General features: G+C 39.4%; 1 protein-coding gene and 1 long non-coding RNA gene across 3 annotated transcripts in view; one reads left to right on the top strand and one right to left on the bottom strand.

Moving 5' to 3' along the window:
- Positions 1 to 950: 950 nt before the first annotated feature.
- The window catches only part of DNAJC25 (DnaJ heat shock protein family (Hsp40) member C25), a 17449-nt gene continuing 2795 nt past the window's right edge, over positions 951 to 15604 (top strand). The window contains exons 1-2 of one of the 2 annotated variants that reach the window (XM_037027315.2): positions 952 to 1379; positions 14821 to 14973. In XM_037027315.2, coding sequence (XP_036883210.2) covers positions 1047 to 1379; positions 14821 to 14973 — 486 coding nt within the window. In that variant the 5' untranslated portion in view covers positions 952 to 1046. Of the gene's footprint in view, positions 1380 to 14820; positions 14974 to 15604 lie in introns of both variants that reach the window. The other variant, XM_037027316.2, reaches the window with a different exon arrangement.
- The window catches only part of LOC118974146 (uncharacterized), a 14720-nt gene continuing 9656 nt past the window's right edge, over positions 10541 to 15604 (bottom strand). The window contains exon 5 of the long non-coding RNA XR_012126794.1: positions 10541 to 10819. This is a non-coding gene — a long non-coding RNA (uncharacterized lncRNA). The remainder of the gene's footprint in view (positions 10820 to 15604) is intronic.

Genomic DNA, 15604 nt, shown 5'->3' with positions numbered 1-15604 from the left:
ATTTATATCTTAAAGTTTATTTGCTTGCTTATTGTCTGTTATCCTCTGCCAGAATATAAACTCCCTGAGATTGAGACCCTTGTCTACCTTGCTCACTACTATGTCCCTAGTGTCTACTACAGTGCTTAGCTCATAGTAGATGCCACAAATATTTACTAAGTGAATAATACAAACAATTTTTTGAGGCAAAGTTCTTCATGTTGCTGTATAGTCCCATGCAATATTTGGGTCATAATTGTAATAAAAGTTATTAGCTGTTTATCTGAAATTCAGTTTAACTGAGCAACCTGTATTTTGTCTGGTAATACTACCTCCAGAAGACATTTGGCAATATTTGGAGACATTTTTGACTGCCACACCTGGGTAGTACTACTGTGGATGTTGCTTAACATCTTACAATGCATAGGACAGGCCCTACAAGGCAAATACCCATCCACTCTAAAATGTCACTAGTGTGGAGGCTGAGGAACTCTGAACCAGATGGTCGTGAACTTCAAGGGTCCCGAATAGGCCGACCACGCCTAGAGTCTCCAAGTTCATTTTCCTTTTGTAAATGCAGTCTGGGGTTAGTGAGAGGAAGTTGTCCAGGGCTGGGGACAGGCTTTAAAATCTTGAGCAGACATCTTAACGCTAGTAACCAGACAGCAAGAAAGCCAGGCTGCTAATCGTAGCAGGTGAGCAGGTGAAGTTACGGCGCCGGTGCCGAAAAGATCGCATGTGAAGGGCGCTGTGGACGCTAAAGGTCTCTGCACACGTTGGTTAGTTGAGCCCTAGACTCAGCGACGTCCTGTAGGTGCCGCTAAAGAACAAATCCTCCCGCCACTGGGACCAGGAAGATGCTCCCTGACGAACCGGAAGCAGCCCGGAGGCGGAGGCGTCCTTCTTCCCTAGCAACGGTGGCGAAGGAAGTGGGTAGTGCCGCCGTTCCTTGTGCGCCTGCGCCGAGGCGCCGCTTGTGACGTGGAGCTGGCCCCGGGCGTCCGAGCTGGGCGAGCTGCCGAGAGCCGGAGAGTGGCTGGGCTGGCGGAGCGGCGGCCGGGGCCGGGATGGCAGCGCCTCTCGTTGGGCGCGGGGGAGCCGGGGCTGCCGGCCGACGCTGGCTGGTGCTGCCGGCGCCCCTGCTGCTAGCCTTACTGCTGGCGCGGCCTGCGGGGGCCTTGGTGGAGGGGCTCTACTGCGGCACGCAGGACTGCTACGCGGTGCTGGGCGTGAGCCGCACGGCCAGCAAGGCGGAGATCGCGCGGGCCTACCGCCAGCTGGCCCGGCGCTACCACCCCGACCGCTACCGTCCCGAGCCCGGCAATGAGGGTGCCGGACGCACGCTGCAGAGCGCCGAGGAAGCCTTCCTGCTGGTGGCGACTGCCTACGAGACTCTCAAGGTGAGGCCCGAGGACGCGGATGGGCTGCGGGGACCCGGCCGAGGAAGCCAGCGGCGAGTAGCCTTTGGCCCCCTGGCTCGTGCAGCAAGGTTTTCTGTGACGCCCACGCCCGGCGTGGCCACCACCACTGCCCTTAGGATGCTCGCGCTTCCCGACGTGGCCCTGTGAAAAAGCCCACATGGCCCATTGACAAAGGTGGGAACCCGATCGGGCCTTGGGGAACAGCCAGCCACGTCCTTTTTGTCAGTCTTTGCAAAGCTTTGGACATCTTAAGATTTAGGGAAAGCATTTTAATAACGTGCAGCTCACATTCGGAAGGAAGGGTGATTATTATTACCAGGGTCTGTGGTGGAACACAGGAAAGGCCTCCAGTATTGAATAACAATGTAATCGCGCCAATTTTACATGACAGAAACTTGGTTTCTGGGGATGGAATTAATTGCGACATTTAGCTCGGGTTTTAAGGATCTAGAAAAACACTAAGAACAATGAACAGCCATCCAGTCAGAAGACCGGATGTTTGACTCTTGGCTCCGACACCCCTCTATGACCTTGGAAAGTGACTTAATAAATCAGTAGCTGTTTCATCCTATGCAAAATTAAGGCCATGAAAATAAACTCCTCAAGGAATTATTGTAAGGATTAAATGAGAAGTGTGACACACCACCTGTAAGACTTGAGGTTCAAGATTCTGAGAATTTCTAGTAGGGAATGTTTTGTAAATATGTGTGTGATCATTTGACAGACCTTTTAATGAGTCCTGCAGGGATGAGGAGATTTAGCCTGGTCCTGTTTATTTCTACTACTGCACAAATCAAACCATGTAAGACATCACAAAGTATAAATCATCGTTGATGGAAGTATTACTGCTTCATGGCCCCATCGTGTTAATGTAACAGCAATTGGTAGTTGTACTTCTTTCCAGCCTTTTTGTTTTGTTTTGAGGTTAAGTTTTCCATGTTGCTATATAGTCTGCTTTTGATAACTACTTTGAGTGAGTACACTATAATTTAACCATGCATTAGTTTTCCAGTTCAGCTTTCCAGAGCTGAAAATACTGAGTCAAGAAGTTAAAGGCTCTTCAGTCGTGCTTTCCAGAGCAGTTTAAGTAACATGGAGTCATAAAATGAGCATGCCTGGCTCTCTAAATTCTTGCTAGCATTGATTGGTGAGATGGAAATTTTTATTAGCAGTTAATGGAGGAATGGGTTGGGGGCTGGGAAAATGCTGAAGCCAGAGAATTTAGTTGCTTATTATTTAGTGTAAGACTTCAGAAAATAGGAAATAACTTCTCCATCCAGGGCAGCCCAGCATCTGAAATCCAAAGGAGAGAGAGTGTTCCAGACAAGCAGCCAGTGTTTCTGCTGCTGGTCCTCCAAAGCCCTAATGGTGCATAAGGAGGCACTAGGGAGATGGAAAACTTCCAGAAGAGCGGGCAGCAGAAACACTGGCAGCTGTTGCTTTCTGTTGGGGTTGGAGTTCGGTAGGTTTGGCATGAGAATGGTGAGTGAGGATGTTAGTAAAACAAATGCCAAGAAATAAAGACAATACAGACATTCTCTCTGAGAGGAACCCCAGAACTGTAAATATTATCATTTTCTTGAAGACAAATGGAGGCTGATCTGGCAAATCTGTAGCGGTTACCTCTAAAGGTATCTACCCCTCAAATTTGTCAGCTAATAAAAAGATAAAATATTTTGTCCCCTCAAGAACAAGGAACTTAGGGGCAGTTAAAAACTAGTATGTTTGGAGAAAGTAACATTTTAAATCTTGATTCTGACAGGTTTGTTGTTGCTACACATGCCTCCAAACAGAAAACTAGAATTGGGAGTTGTAGTGATGGAGGTGGGAGTGTTCTGTAGCTTCCCCAACCCCACTCAGTATTGCTGCAAGAGAGTGGAAATAATCTGTGAGAGAAAAGGGATGTCAGGGGAGAGTTTGGACCCTTGAAAATCAGACCTAGCTAAGCTCTATGAAAACTCCCACTTTAAATTTAGAGATGGGCATAAATTCTACGTCTAAGTGGAAAATCTCCAGAAACTTAAAAAAAAAAAAAAACTTCATTGTAGATGCCCTCTGCTGGAATAAGAAAAATAACTTTGACTTGCTGTGTGTGGAAGAAGTTGTTAAAACCAAACAGGGTAGTCTGATTTTATTTCTATCATAATGCAAAGCTGACAGATATAATTTCTGGGTAACACAAAAATCTAATGGGGTTATTCGATTTGGATGACTTCAAGCCTTCCAAATTATCCCCATAAGGCAATGGGCATGTAACCACTGTTTGCTTGGATTATATCCACAGGCCAGAAAGAGGGCTTGTGAGGGATAAGAGCCACGTGGAATTCCACATATCATCTCATAGAGGCAGCAACTGCAGACCTGGAACCACATTTCATTTCTGTTTGTTATTTTTGTTATATACTGTATTTTCACCACGGAGAATAATGGTAGATTCTGTGAGAGGTGTACTTATCTAGGGAGCCAGCCAAAAAGGAGGAAGGGAGTCGGGAAGACTATGTCCTCCTTCACAGCCATGTCCAGTTACTGCTGGCATATGGTGAAGGAAGTTTGATTTTATGTTTGCTTTGTAGAATGTACAAGCAGATTCCATTTCCGGAATAGTGTGTCTAACAAATTGTTTCTTTCTTGAAATCTAAAATAATTGTAAATTTACGGAGCCAGGAGCCTTTTTTCTCCCCCCATAATTTTTTGATGACCTTAATTTCTTTTATTATTAGTCTGTTCAAGTTTCTTAATATTTTTAACATATGTGATATAAGAAGCTATACTATACCCTCCTTATAATCTTACAGTGGTGTTCCACCAAATTCTAATAACCAAGGATCTGTGTTGATATTAAATACAGCTCCAAAATGGGGGCTATATTTGTGTAAGATATAGTGCATTTATGATTTTGATGTTGTTTTGGTCAAATAAATGCCTCTTTCAGAGAGAGTTTTTTAGGTGATGGTTTAACAACGCTGATGTGATTTAAATACAGTTGGTGAGACAAGGAGGTATCATACTTGGTCATTGTTATTTTAGCAACAGAGATTCTACCTGGTGCATAGAAAGATTGAGGAAAATTAGAAGGAGGAGGATGTTTAATAATGGAAGGCAAAGGCATTGGTCAGATGCCTCCACCAAGTCATGCTTAGTTCATATTCTCAATTAACTTATACCAGATCTTAACAGGACTTCAAACCATTTGTTTCATAGTAGAGGTTAAGAACATGAGATAGTATTTAGTGTATTTGCCTACTAGGGACTCAGGGGATTCATGGACTTTGGAAGTTAAGTGGACTGTCACTCACTGTGTCAACATTGGATCTTTTTATGTGGATATAGCACTTATCACACTGCACAGTAGATATTGAGTAGCCTTTCTCCCCTCCACTAAACCATGCTCCTCCTTTTTGGTATGTATATCTGTGGCACCTAGCACAGTGTCTGGCACATCAGCTAATGAACGTTTGTTAAATAAAAACTCTTATCTGGAGAGAGATTCAGATGGAATGGAGTTTGAAAGTGGATTTCTGACATTTGGACATGGTTATGTGAAACCTACCTTGGCATTTTATCTCAAATGAATTGTAGGTGTAAAGAGTGGTACATGAAGGGTAGATTGGATGGAATGAATGAAAAATTTCTGTGTGAGAGAAAAACTGCACTTGTTTGTAAGGAGACATTATGTTCTGAGGGTTTTTAAGTGAGAACGTAAGTCATTCTTGAATATAGTAAGGACAAAATGAAACATGAAATAAGGAAGATGGTATAGAAGAAGATGAAGGAATGGGTGCAAAGGATGCACTTAGTAATAACTATGGTAGAAAATGGGAAAAGAGAATTTGACAGCATTTTACAATATCATAAGAAACATAGAAAAGGTCTTGGAAGTATTAACTGGCATGAAAGTTGTCTGATAAGCTCAGGGATGTGTAGAGAGAGCCTTCTACTCTGCCTTGTCATGCCAGAGAACTGCAGTTTCTTTTTTTTTTTTTTTTGGTATCATTAATCTACAATTACATGAGGAACATGATGTTTACTAAAGTCCCCCCCATAACGCCCATTACAGTGACTGTCCATCAGTGTAGTAAGATGCTGTAGAATCACTCGTGTCTTCTCTGTGTTGCACAGCCCTCCCTATGCCCCCCCACACTATACATGCTAATCATAATTCTCCCTTCCCCCCTTCCTTTATACCCCCCCCATCCTCCCCAATCCCTTTCCCTTTGGTAACTGTTAGTCCATCCTTGGGTTCTGTGACTCTGCTGCTGTTTTTTTCCTTCAATTTTTTCTTTGTTCTTATACTCCACAGATGAGTGAAATCATTTGGTACTTGTCTTTCTCCACCTGGCTTATTTCACTGAGCATAATACCCTCTAGCTCCATCCATGTTGTTGCAAATGGTAGGATTTGTTTTCTTCTTATGGCTGACTAATATTCCCTTGTGTATATGTACCACATCTTCTTTATTCATTCATCTACTGATGGACACTTAGGTTGCTTCCATTTCTTGGCTATTGTAAATAGTGCTGCGATAAACATAGGGGTGCATTTTCAAACTGGGCTGCTGTATTCTTAGGGTAAATTCCTAGAGGTGGAATTCCTCGGTCAAATGGTATTTCTGTTTTGAGCTTTTTGAGGAACCTCCATACTGTTTTCCACAATGGTTGAACTAATTTACAATCCCACCAGCAGTGTAGGAGGGTTTCTCTTAATCCACAACCTCACCAACATTTGTTGTTGTTTGTCTTTTGATGGTGGCAACCCTTACTGGTGTGAGGTGATATCTCATTGTGGTTTTAATTTCCATTTCTCTGATGACTAGCAATGTGGAGCATGTTTTCATGTGTCTGTTGGCCATCTGAATTTCTTCTTTGGAGAACTGTCTGTTCAGCTCCTCTGCCCATTTCTTAATTGGATTGTTTGCTTTTTGTTTATTGAAGTGCGTGAGCTCTTTATATATTTTGGATATCAACCCTTTATTGGATCTGTCTTTATGAATATATTCTCCCATACTGTAGGGTACCTTTTTCTTCTATTGATGGTGTCCTCTGCTGTACAGAAGCTTTTCAGCTTGATATAGTCCCACTTGTTCATTTTTGCTTTTGTTTCCCTTGCCCAGGGAGATGTGTTCATGAAGAAGTCACTCATGTTTATGTCCAAGAGATTTTTGCCTATTTTTTTTTCTAAGAGTTTTATGGTTTCATCTTACATTCAGGTCTTTGATCCATTTCAAATTTACTTTTGTGTATGGGGTTAGACAGTGATCCAGTTTCATTCTCTTACATGTAGCTGTCCAGTTTTGCTAGCACCAACTGTTGAAGAGACTGTCATTTCCCCATTGTATGTCCATGGCTCGCTCCTTTATCGTATATTAATTGACCATATATGTTTCAGTTAATGTCTGGAGTCTCTGTTCTGTTCCACTAGTCTGTGGGTCTGTTCTTGTGCCAGTATGCAGTTTCTTTTTATCAGTCTGATTGACATGCCAGGGCTTGAGTGCTTAGGAAGAATTTGGCAAAAAGGGGGATTTTGAACTCCCTGCCCAGTTGTTACTGTTTATTGTTCTTCCTCAATATATTCTCTTATCCAACACTTTCTCTCACTGGCACTGACATAGGTGCTGGGGGAGGACAGCATAATAAGGAAAAAGGCACAGTTCCTGTCTTTGAGCTTTTAGCATAACAAGGAGACAGGTACTTACTGTTTGGTTATTATTTATGTTATATAATAAAAATGTGTAGATTATATTGCAGCACTGAGAGGAGACAATTATTTCTTCTTTGGGGATTGAGAAGAATGTACTCTTTCATCTGGATCTAGAACAGTCACCAAGATTGACAGTAAAGGGACATTTCTGGTGGAGGGAGAACTTGATTAACAAAACATTGAGTCATGAGCATGCAAGACTTGTTCCAGACATGAGATGTAGAGTCGTGAGGAATTACAGCAGTGAGTATTTTCTCCATGAAGCAATTTTATTATATTTCTCCCAGGACTTTGTTTTTGTGGCAAAAAAGTTAACTGCACATCTTAGTATTACTCTGTTCTTTTTCCAGCATCAATCCAGATTTTAATCAGCCATTTATAATAATTGGGTATTCATAAAAATAATAGAAATGATATACATATCTGTTAGTTATGATGCTGATAAACAGCCAAACTAAGTAAGTTTATGGCAGTTTTCATTTCACATGCCCACTCTAATCGGCACAACTCCTGGGATCACGTGGAAGGGCTTAGTGGCCTCACCTGGGTTTGCTAGTGTTTTGGGGGCCCAGGTGGGGGCCTTAACTGCCACGGTGCTGCTCCCGTGAATAATCCGTAAGTGTTGTTTCATTTTTATGGAGCCCTTAATTTCACCTCTTACTCCCTGTTTAAAGGCAAGGTTGATTATTTACCAGATGTGGTTAATTCTGATGCTGTGACTACCTGGTGCATGATGGTATTAGCAACCAATCAGAGCTCTTGATTAACGCAGAAGCTGCTGAGTTCATATAATTCTGGCCAGAAACTGGGCACGTAACACTTTCATTTAGCTGGTGCAGATTTGTCAGGGTAAGCAGAGTATTCTGAGCTATTCACAGCACAAAGACCCTTAGTGCATTTTTTCACAGACTTGAGGCATCTCCTTCTTACTTCTAGGTTACCTGTCTAGTGCCTTGTAGGGAGAATGTTTCAGGAGACTGGAACATAGTTTGGGATCAGATGGTAAGCGACCCTTTAAGCTGTCTTCAGGAATTTGAACTTTATGTATTGAATGGTAACGAAAGATCTTAAAGTGGAGAAATTACACAATCTGATGTTTGTTTCGGAAAGAAAATTCTAGGAACAATATTGAGGATGGGTTGGGGAAGGGAAGAAGGTATTCTTGACTGAACACATTTCATTTCTACCATCTTCTTCTAGAATCTCATCATTCCTCTTTGGTAACGTGAGAATCTCTTAGTTGGTTTATTTCACGTTCTTTTTGCTTAATATTGATTATTTTAAAGCTGCAATCACATTTTTTTTTTTTATTGTTTGGCTTCGCCTCCTCATCTCCCATTCTTTCAAGCTGTGGTAGGCTGGCATGTGCGTCAGCACACACGGTCTAACCGTTCTCACGGTGAACAGCGATGCTCTGGGCGTCAGATCTGAGGGCTGCTCTGCACGTGGGCTGCCTAGTATTGTTTGTGGCATTTGGTGGTATTCACTGTAGTTCTTTAAACTGTTCTCCGTTGACTCCCTTAATGTAATTATCTCCCTTTTCTCCTATCTTTCTAGCCATTGTTTTTCCAACTTTATATAGGCTGTTCCTCTGCTTATACTTTAAACATTGCTTTTCCTTAGTGTTCTGCTTTTGGGAAGAACTCTTTTCATTTCCTCGGTTCTTCCTGATGAAACTCAACTACATCCTTGGCAACTCTAAAATCTGTGTCTTCTCTAGGTTCAGTTTTCAGTTGTCTCTCAGCTGTAGCACAGATACTAAAAATTAAACATGTATGAAAACAATCTTGTTTATCTTTGTTAAAACTTGTTTTAAAAGAAAACATAACCATGACTCATAGAAATCCAAAATGAATATGTGCCATATTTAACTTAACTCATTAATTAATGAGGGAACTAATAAGATATTAAAATTGGTTCTAAAGAGAATAAGGGCCACACATGTATATAGTCAGACAAGAAACACTGAAATGCCTGTAAAACTGGCCAGTCTGACAAGGCAGTAATCAGTTGCACTCCACTGGACACAATGTGACTTTCTGTAAACAACAATTATTTGCATTACTTCCAGTTTACTACAAGTTACTTCTGTCTCCTCAAAGTTAAAATAGACTTTTCAAAGGAAACAAAGGTGTACCACTCTTATAGGAGTAGATAATCCCTGGGTTCCAGGGATTGAAAGATACCCAATAATTTTTTCTCCCCATTTTCAAGTCTCCCACAATTTTCCCTTGCATTTTTTCCAAACTTGCCATCCTCTTCCTCTGTTCATTGTTAGAGTAACATGATCCACACAATAAAACTTCACTATAATGCTCAACATGATTGAATCCTCCACCCTTTTAATCAGTCTCATTTGTTTTACTCCTTACTTACTAAAATATGTTTCTCCCTCATTCCATTGTTTGTACTGCTATCATTGCTGTCTTTTCAAAGACAAACTCCTTCTCAATGTATTGTTCTCATACTTTAAAACAGTTTGTTTTTGAATAGCATAGACAGTAACACCCTAACACTGCAGCACAGCATATAGGATCCTCTGCAGTTCTTAACCAAACTCATCTTCCTGGCCACATTTACTGCTTCTTTCTTCCGAAATGTCCCCAGTGCTCTAACTTTATGGCATTCATCATATTCACCAATGCTTCTGTACCTTAACACTTGTTCCCTTTGCATGGAACGTTTTACTACATCTTACTTGCTTTTCGAGATCTAGCACTCATTTTATCTCTTCTGTGGATCTTGTTACCAGTGGTCTCAGGCAGAGTTAGCCCTTTATTCCTTAGTCAATCAAATTGTGTTTTTCTTGCTTGCTAGATTCTTCTTCTAGATGGGAGAGTTCTAGAATCCAGGACCTTATCTTATTTGTCTTTTTATCCTCTGAGTTCAACACAGTACTTAATGCCCTGCATGATGATTTACTAAATTGAAAATAATTAAACTTCTAAAAACTCAGTATCCAAGTAGATGGTGATACTATACTATTATCTGACACATAGAGTCACAGATTGGGGTTTTGAGCATGTTAAATTTGAGATGTTTCTGTTAAACTTAGGAAATGCTCAGGAGATATTTGAAATCAGGAGGCTGCAGGAAGAACAGATATGAATGTCACTAGTAAACAGGTGAACTGCAAATCATGGGAGGAGCTGAGACCATGTGGACTGAGAAGAGAAGATAAGACACTAGTGACTGGTGGGCAGAGAACAAGGAAAGAGATTATACTGATAGCAATTAGTTTTCTTCCTCTTTAGTAGAATGTAATGGCCTAGAAAAAAATTTAGGGAACAGATATATTTTTAAAGGATAATCTGTGTGTATTTCTTTTTAAAAATGGGCTAATCATATATTTTTAAGAATGAGCAAACACTGTTTTCATGTACTATTCATTCCTTGTCTTTACCATCCCAAAATGGTTTCTACTTTCTATGTTATAGAACATTTTTGATGTAAAAATGGCTGCAATACTAAATTGTTGCAATTTATGTTTATTGAGATCAAACAATTATTTTTTTCAAGGGCAAGAATGTAATATATTTTTGCCTCTGGGGAGGGGGGAGATGATCATTTTCATAAGAGAAGGAAGGATTCAGTCTTTCTTTGCTTGTGGGTTTCCTCTTGTTCACCTTTGATCTAGATATTGGTGGTTATGTTCCAGTCCTCCTGCATATGCCCAAGAGGATTGGGAGTGGAGTGAACAGCAGCAGAAACGCCATTTTTTCCTGTAGAGATTAGAAACAAGGAGCTTATTGCCCTGCTTGTCAAGGCTCAGGCCAGAGAGAAGGAAGAAACAAGTGTAAAGGTTTTGGTTTTGGAAAGAAGTTGGAATCTCCTGACCCTGGGACCTTAAGATCCACAAAATTGCTGAAAGAAAAACTACTACCTTATTGAAAGGTAAGATATTAAACTGTTTTAAGGTTTAAGCTATTTTAGCCACAGAAGCATATTTAATAAGGTATGAAATCAGGCAATCATTTCTCCTAAGCTGAAGTTTTGGTCACAAAATCACCCATCCAGCCTTCCTGGTGAGATAGTGACCTGTGTGGCTAGAGGGATATTTTTAGTGAGGGAGAGCTTTACAAAGTCACATTCATTTTTTAAATGACGTTTACTGAATGCCAGGCACTGTGCTAAGCCTTGGATATACAGAAATTAAGGAGTCACCCTACCTGTCTTCCAGAACTTCCCATGCAAGGGAAAGAAAACTGATGGTTATTATGTGATAAGTGCTATAATAAATAGGTACTATATGTAATAAGACTGGTCTAACTGTCTGAGCAGTAATGTTTGTGTCCTAAAAGATTAATGGGAGCTCATGAGGTTGGAAGAAAGTGATGGGCATTTGAGGTAGGGAGAATGAAATGTTCAAAGGCATAGGTATGAAAGAGCATACTGTACTGGAAGAACACACCAAATTCTATAAATTATTATCTGAATGTGTGCTATGGGCAAAAGAGGGGAGAATGATGAAGTGTTGCTATGTAAGATTGGCCAATTATGGAGGCCTTGTTGCATGCCAAGGAAATTTTAACTTACCCTATTAGCCATGGGGGTGAGGGAGGGCACTGGAGGTAAAAAACCCAAAAAGTTGTGGGACTATTTAGTTCAAAATGGGTGGAAGAAAAAGTAAGTGTATAGAATTAAAATAAGACTGTACCTATAGCTGTCTGATTGGGTCCCAATCTCTGAGTTTTCTATTTTGCTAATATTCCTGGTGTCCTTGTGTTCTTACTAGGTTGATTCTAAACTTTGTAGGTTACTGAAGAGTAGGATTTTGACGTAGACTTCCAGCCTTAAAAAAAAGTTGTTGAAGATCTTTTAAAGTGTATTTTGCTTGCCTCAGTGTAAAATCATTTTCATTTTCGAGAGAAAGCTATAATCCCAAGAGTAAAAGACTCTGGTTTATTAAATGCTGTAAGAATGAGGTGGCCAGCCTTCCTGTCTCTAATCATGACCAAAACAGGATCATAAATTTCTGGTAACTCCAAGGAAAAGAAAACCATCCTAAGAGAAATCAGACTTGACCCTGAAACATTTTGCAGGAATTAGGTAGTGCCAGGACTCATTAGAGGGTCCAGAATAGACCCCACAAACCCTTTGCAGTAGAGAAGCCAGACACCAGGTACAGATTTTGGAGTTGTAGATTGCTGGAGATTTAGTTGATCATCCTGTTAGGAGAGCTCAGGACTTGATGAAATCACAAATCTAGGGACCAGCGAGAAGTGGTGTCCCTGGGGGATGATCTCAGTGAAATGCTTGAAGAGGGATATCTGCATTTCTATGGATAAGAGAACAGAGGAGCGGCTAGCCATTGGATGTAAACAGTCACATAGCAGATTTCAGTGACACTCAGAGATGTTGCTGTATACTTCAATCTGGAGGAATATGGTCGGCTGGGCAAAGGACTTTGTATAGATACTGTGCTGGAGGTCTATAGGAGTCTGTCTCAGTGTGCAGTTAGTTTCAGATCTACTTGGAGCAAGGAAAAGAATCATGTTTGCAGAAATACATTTCAAAAGGCATCTGCCAAGATTGGGAGACTGAGTTAAAGGTCAAGTATATCAGGCCAAAAGCAGAGCATTCCTATAAAATAAGCCCAAAAAGCAAACAATGGAGTGAGAATAAAAACTCCAAAAAGGTGAGAAAAGGTATCCGAAGTACTAAAAATTAGATACAAGAGATGTGGATTTCAGTCTTGAGCGCTATCTGTATGACCTATAAAGTTTTGCCATCTTTCAGTTAGAAGCTCTAGAATTATAATGCCTTATAGAAGGAATAATGGACTGACACTTGAGATGTGGCAACTGTCACAAGAAAATCTGTTTTTGAAAGAAATGGACATACAAGGAGTGAATTAAAAAAAAAACACCAGCCTGAGCTCAGCCCTTGTTTTATAACAGACAATTCTTGTATCAGCTTTCTATACAGTGCCATAGAATAATAGACCTTAAAAAGAGCTGACCCTTGAACAATGCAGGGTTAGCAGTGCCGACCGCTCTGCATGGTTGAATATCCATATATAACTTTTGTTTTGGCTCCCCCAAAACTTAACTATAATAAGCCTACTGTTGACTGGAAGACTTATGAATAACAAACAGTTGATTAATACATATTTTGTATGTAATATGTATTACATACTGTGTTTCTATAATAAAGTAAGCTAGAGAAAAGAAAATGTTTTTTCAAATTGTCACAATTCGCCAAAAAATATTCCAGTATATTTACTGAAAAAAATCTGTATGTAAGTGGACCTGTATATAAAAAAATCTGTATATAAGTACAAATCCATGTTGTTAACGGTCAATTGTCTATTTTTATCTAATACTAGTTTCTGATTTAAAATGCTAGTCAGAGGTGAAAAATATTTTTAATATAATGGATGTAAGAATTGTTAACTGAGAATGTGCTCACTCAAATTTAGAATTCTTAATAGAAAATATATAATAATTTTAATAGGTTCAAGGAAGATTTTATCTTTAGCAAACCTGTTTTAAATCTAAAAAACTGCATATTGCAGACTCAGGAGGAGGCCCTGAGCAGATCCCAGCTCCGCTGCAGTAGCAAAGCACTAGGTAGAAATTTTGAAATGTCTTTTAAAAACCTGCAACTGTATGAATGTTAAATTAATTCACCATAGTTTTCATGTTGACTCAATCCCAGAAAGAAATTTTCTAGGTGAAAAAGATTTTTGTTTTTGTATTGGTTTCTGTTATTCTCAGTTACAGAGAATAATTTGTTGTGGTTTTAGTCTAACATTTTGAACACAAGACAAAATAGGTTTCCTGTGCGATTAAAAAACAAAATAGTAGCTCTTCAACCTATGTAGCTCAATGAAAGATCGGCATTTGTCTCTGTTAGAAATTGATTAAAATTAGAGAAAGTTTTAAGAAATGTTTTGAGAAATTTAAGAATATGTGAGCATTCAGAGCATTTCATAATGTTACAATTTTTTTCAACATGTTTAAGATCTGTTACCTTATTTATGAATTGAGCAGTGACAGTGTGTTTAATAGTAAAGTACTGTATATTTGTGACATGTTTTTGTATAATGTATGTCATCTGATACTCAGAACAACCCTGTAAAATTAGAGCAGGTATTATTATCTCTATTTTACAAATGAAGGAGAGTGAGGCTCAGAGAAGCTAAAGATTCACCCAAAGACACAAAGCTAGACTTTGACCATCATACTGATTGAGTTTCCTTTGAGGTGAGCATAATTCAGTTTTGTAGACACAGACTGGCTTTGTGTGCTTTTGTTGTCTTAATGACTGCTTTCAATGGAAAACTTTCAACACAAGGCTTGAAAATGATAATGAATATATATAACAGAGAGAAAAATTTTTTTTCTATCAGCTGTTATTGAGAGTAGGTGTCAGCGTGCTCTTACATATAGGAACATGACGACATCCTTATTAGCACCACAGCACTGACCGAAAAGGCATGGTTAATTGTTATTAAAGTGTTTCTATTTTTCTAGGAGAACTAACAATACCCAAGAATTTGGGGAGATATTTTTATTATGCTTTGTAGCTAACATTAAAGTCCTGGAAACAGATTTATGTGTGAACAGGGATGGGAAATTTTTTGATTTTTGACATATTCAGTTCTTTTACTCAGATTAATCTTAGATAATTATAAAATTCTAGATTTGATCTAAAAGATTATAAACTAAGGCTATTTGATGAAATGTCCTATGAAATTCCATATCTCATTATTTTACAGGATGAAGAAACACGAAAAGATTATGACTACATGCTGGATCACCCAGAAGAGTACTATAGCCATTACTATCACTACTACAGCAGGCGCTTAGCTCCTAAAGTGGATGTTAGAGTTGTGATTTTGGTCAGTGTGTGTGCTATTTCAGTGTTTCAGGTGTGTATTGATGATTATGTCAAAACAGGAATGAATATAATTGCCTGAGTCTGTATCCTGTGATTTTTTTTTTTTGGTAAACAAGTTCCTCACCAGCTAGTTTTGCCACATAACTGTTCCTCTAGTAAGTAAATTACAGTCTAAAAAGGGAGAGAGAGAGAGAGATTTCTTAATACAGTTAACCCTTGAACAACATGGATTTGAACTATGCAGGTCCAACTTACACAGAGATTTTTTTCAATAAATATATTGAAAATATTTTTGGAGGTTTATGACAATTTGAAAACATTTTCTTTTCTCTTAGTTTACTATATTGTAAGAATACATTATATAATACATAGAACATACAAAATATGTGTTAATCAACTACTTGTTATATCAGTAAGTCTTCCAGCCAACAGTAGGCTATTATAGTTAAGTTTTGGGGGAGTCAGAATTTATATATGGATTTCCAACTGTGCAGAGGGATCAGTACCCTTAACCCCTGCATTATTTAAGGGTCAACTGTAGAGATACCTAGTGAAGAGCCAAAGAGTAAAGATGTTAAATCATATGTGTGGTGCGAGTCCACTGACCTATTCTATTCTTTGATCTTGGGTATGTACTGCTTGAATTAAGGGCTTTTTGTCTC

Source organism: Manis javanica, chromosome 2 (genome assembly GCF_040802235.1).
Source record: "Manis javanica isolate MJ-LG chromosome 2, MJ_LKY, whole genome shotgun sequence".
NCBI classification, from domain to species: Eukaryota; Metazoa; Chordata; class Mammalia; order Pholidota; family Manidae; genus Manis; species Manis javanica.
The sequence above is the reverse complement of the archived record's forward strand: the minus strand, read 5'-3'. Positions and strand labels throughout refer to the sequence as shown.